General features: G+C 55.7%; 1 protein-coding gene across 1 annotated transcript; it reads right to left on the bottom strand.

Moving 5' to 3' along the window:
* Positions 1 to 385: 385 nt before the first annotated feature.
* LOC117084498 (tubulin beta-8 chain-like) lies at positions 386 to 3101 on the bottom strand. The gene is made up of 5 exons (XM_033213275.1): positions 2910 to 3101; positions 2535 to 2643; positions 2350 to 2460; positions 1114 to 1868; positions 386 to 798 (listed from the first exon to the last, which is right to left on the bottom strand). Exons 1-5 carry the CDS (start codon positions 2964 to 2966, stop codon positions 439 to 441), a joined length of 1392 nt encoding a protein of 463 aa, XP_033069166.1. The 5' UTR covers positions 2967 to 3101; the 3' UTR covers positions 386 to 438.
* Between the last annotated feature and the right edge of the window lie 1006 nt (positions 3102 to 4107).

Here is a 4107-nt window from a genome sequence, read left to right as displayed (position 1 = left end):
CCCACCAGGGTCACTGACCACTTTTAAAGTTTCAGAAACAGGGAGCCAGCTGGTCCCCTAGAAGTCTGGAACATGGGATAAGCCAAGGCTTGCCTTCAGAACAGGTTTTCCACCACGTGGCCGCTCAATGCCCAGGGCATCCCCAGGTTCATGTGAAGCCTGCCTGCCATGTCCACAGCCCGTGCCGACCCCTCCTGGAGCCACTGGAATGCTTGTTCCTGGGCACGTGACAAACCCAGACAGCTTCAGCCTTGCAGGACAACCGTGCGCACCTGGCAGCCGTAGCCGGAGGGGGGGTGGCCCGTAGAAAGAAGTTGGAGGTGAAGCCAGATGCTACAAGAATACTTTATTTGGCAAAATCGTATACTATAAAAGTGTTTTAAAATGCAGCAGGAGGAGAGGTGAAGACACGAACAAGTGCATAGTGACACATGGCAGTCAGAACACAGTAAAGAATCCACACTGCTTCCCCCCTTTACCTAGAAAAGGAAAGTTCTGGGCCTCCTCCTCCTCCGCATATTCCTCAAACTCCTCCTCCTCAGCCGTGGCATCCTGGTACTGTTGATACTCAGAAACCAGGTCGTTCATGTTGCTCTCCGCCTCAGTAAATTCCATCTCATCCATCCCCTCGCCGGTATACCAATGAAGGAAGGCCTTGCGCCGGAACATTGCTGTAAACTGCTCTGAGACACGCTTGAAGAGTTCCTGGATGGCTGTGTTGTTCCCAATGAAGGTGGCTGACATTTTTAGCCCCCGAGGTGGGATGTCACAGACGGCTGTTTTGACGTTGTGGGGGAGCTAGTCAGCCAAGTAGCTGCTGTTCTTTTTTTTTTTTTTTTTTTTTTTGAGGCGGAGTCTCGCTCTGTCGCCCAGACTGGAGCACAGTGGCGCAATCTCGGCTCACTGCAAGCTCCACCTCCCGGGTTCATGCCATTCTCCTGCCTCAGCCTCCCGAGTAGCTGGGACTACAGGCGCCCGCCACCTTGTCCGGCTAGTTTTTTGTATTTTTAGTAGAGACGGGGTTTCACCATGTTAGCCAGGATGGTCTCGATCTCCTGACCTCGTGATCCGCCCGTCTCGGCCTCCCAAAGTGCTGGGATTACAGGCGTGAGCCACCACACCGGCGTAGCTGCTGTTCTTATTTTGAATGTTGAACATTTGTTCATCCACCTCCCTCATGGGCATGTGACCTCTGAAAATGGCAGTCGCCGTTAGGTAGCAGCCATGACGGGGGTCGCACGTGGCCATCATATTCCTAGCATCAAACATCTGCTGCGTAAGCTCAGCCACCGTCAGGGCCCGGTACTGCTGGCTGCCCCGGCTGGTCAGTGGGGCAAAGCCAGGCATGAAGAAATGCAGCCGGGGAAACGGGACCATGTTCACGGCCAGCTTCCGCAGGTCAGCATTCAGCTGGCCTGGGAAGCGCAGGCACGTGGTGACCCCGCTCATGGTGGCAGACACCAGGTGGTTCAGGTCACCATAGGTGGGCATGGGCAGTTTCAGGGTCCTGGAACAGATGTCGTAGAGCGCTTCGTTGTCTATACAGAAGGTCTCGTCTGCATTTTCTATGAGCTGGTGGACCGAGAGGATGGCATTATAGGGCTCCACCACCATGTCTGACACCTTGGGTGAGGGCAGGATGCTGAATGTGTTTATGATCCTATCTGGGTACTCCTCCCGGATCTTACTGAGCAGAAGGGTGCCCATCCCAGACCCCGTCCCCCCACCCAGGGAGTGGGTCAGCTGGAAACCCTGCAGGCAGTCACAGCTCTCAGCCTCCTTTCTGACACCGTCCATCACTGACTCCATCAGCTCCGCACCTTCTGTGTAGTGGCCCTTGGCCCAGTTGTTTCCGGCCCCACACTGACCTGTAGGACAGTACAGCCAGTCACTCGGTGGCCAGGTAGACGGTCATCAGTGGTCACCATAATGCAAAAAGGGCCAAGTGTCATGTGAGGTGAGAGCACCCTTCTCCCTACAGGTGGAGCAAATGAAACCCCTCCCCCAGAGTTACAGGACAGCAGCCTGCCCTGTTAGAAATTAAGTCAGGAGTCAAACCTGAGACAGGCTAACAGACCTCCCTGCAGGTGGCTCCTGCCCATTTTCACGGAAGGCAGTAGCCAGGGCCCCAGCTCAGCTCCCTGCAGGGAGTTGACATCAGTAGCTCTTCACCTTGAGGAGACAGCTGGGCCTTCCTCCCAAAGCCCGTTGAGGAGGCAGATGGAGCGACTGGGAGGATAGGAGGGTGTTCAGGGGCCCTGGCTCCGCAGTTCCCACGGCGATGACCTTGGGGCACTCCTAGATTTTCAGCGGCTAAGGAACCTCACCCCAATCCTCCCCACAGCTCACCGAAGATGAAGTTGTCCGGCCTGAAGATCTGCCCGAAGGGCCCCGAGCGCACAGAGTCCATGGTGCCCGGCTCCAGATCGACCAGCACAGCGCGGGGCACGTACCTGCCACCTGAGAGGGGCGGGGGCATGAGCGAGGGGAGGGCCGCGTTCCCAGGAGGGCGGTGGGGAGGACGGGGGTCTCACCGCAGGCCTCGTTGTAGTACACGTCGATGCGCTCCAGTTGCAGGCGGCTGTCCCCGTGGTAGGTGCCCGCGGAGTCGATGGCGTGTTCATCAGAGATCACCTCCCAGAACTGCCAGACGGGAGGGGCTGGACAGGCCAGGGCCAGTCACGGGGGCGCCCCAGCTCCTCTCCCGCCCCCACCGTCATCCGCACCCCCATCCCTAGGCCGCCGTGTCCCTGGGTCCGCCCCGGCCGCCTCGCCAGCCACCCAGTCCCACCGCGTGCCCGGCAGGGAGCCCAGGGGCCGCAATGCAGGGGACTCGCCCCCACCACTGCCAACATCTTCCCTGGCCACCCGCAGGCCCGAGCTGGGCCCTCTGAGCCCCCACTGCCAACCTTGGCGCCGATCTGGTTCCCGCACTGCCCGGCCTGCGTGAGCACGATCTCCCTCATGGCTAAGGCGGGATCAGGGCGGCAGGAGAAACGCGAGGAGGAGGAGCAGACGCCAGTGACCCAGCCCGCCCTCCGCCAAAGCTGAAATAGCCCCACGCCCACCTCCCCCAGCCTCGCATTGGGCTCTCAGAATAAGCAACAGCTTGACTTCCACATAGGTGTACCCACCTGTGCGTCCCTTGGCGTTGAACAGCTGTTGGGGAGCTCAGGTGTCCCTGCTGTGGTCCTTTCCACACTGGGGAAAGCTGGTCAGCTGGAGAACTTCCTCCCACGTCTTTAGTAAGACTAAATTCCTAGCTGAGGTGAAACTGAATTTTCCTCCCATGTGGGAGGGGAGGACTCTAGTTTCCACACTCACAGAGTGCCTTTGCACCTGTCCTAGATTGATGACATATTTTTGTAATTGATGAGTTCTGTCCTCTATTAGGAGACCTGTGGTCTCATAACCTTTTTGTTAACTCAACAGGACTTCCTTATAAGTTTTACTTTGGAGCAGTTCAAACCCGCAGTAAGCTATGGGTGTTCGAGATAGGCCTCTGATTTAGCTAGAGTCTTCTTTAGAGTAGGATTAGCCCTTTCACCTTTCCAGAGGACTACGGTCTCCCACGCAGAGTGAAGGTCATATTTGATTCTTCAAGCTGAGGATAGGTGTTGGGATACGCCTGCTGTGAAAGATGGGCCCTTGTCGCTTTGCAGGCTTTTAGATTTCCAAAACTGAGGAGTTATTTCTTCTGGTAAACATTGTTCAGATGGGGTGGAGAATGCCTCGATCTAACCAGTGAAGGTATCAGTGAGCATTAGCAAATATTTGAATCTCCTGCAGAAAGGCAGCTGAGTAAATTAGAGTTGCCAGTTCTCACCTGGACAGGTTCCTCAATGTTGGACAGGTTTAACTGGAGAAGGAGAAAATTGCTGGCCGTTTGGGTCATGTCAGGCACAGAACTCTCAGTGCTGAGACACCTGTTTTAGTGTCTTGAAAAGATTTACCCCTATAAACAAATGAGACATTAACAGAAACAAATAATCCCTTCTAGGGTGAAAAGAATCATGAAAGTGCTGAATTATATTCCTATGGTTGGTACGTGGCATTAGTAATTTATTACCACCCTTCAGCCAGCCAGAGGGGCCCTGGACTGAAATG

The sequence above is a fragment of the Trachypithecus francoisi genome, unplaced genomic scaffold (assembly GCF_009764315.1).
Source record: "Trachypithecus francoisi isolate TF-2019V2 unplaced genomic scaffold, Tfra_2.0 Lachesis_group0, whole genome shotgun sequence".
Classification (NCBI taxonomy): Eukaryota; Metazoa; Chordata; class Mammalia; order Primates; family Cercopithecidae; genus Trachypithecus; species Trachypithecus francoisi.
Note: the sequence above shows the minus strand (reverse complement) of the source record. Positions and strands in the feature narration are given on the sequence as shown.

Excerpts from the sequence above, each read along its gene's own strand:
- LOC117084498 (XM_033213275.1), bottom strand. The coding sequence starts at position 2,966 with ATGAGGGAGATCGTGCTCACGCAGGCCGGGCAGTGCGGGAACCAGATC. Across the intron at positions 2,644-2,909 it reads GGAACCAGATCGGCGCCAAG|TTCTGGGAGGTGATCTCTGA; the intron begins GTTGGCAGTGGG and ends CCCGTCTGGCAG. Across the intron at positions 1,869-2,349 it reads GCCGGACAACTTCATCTTCG|GTCAGTGTGGGGCCGGAAAC; the intron begins GTGAGCTGTGGG and ends ACTGTCCTACAG.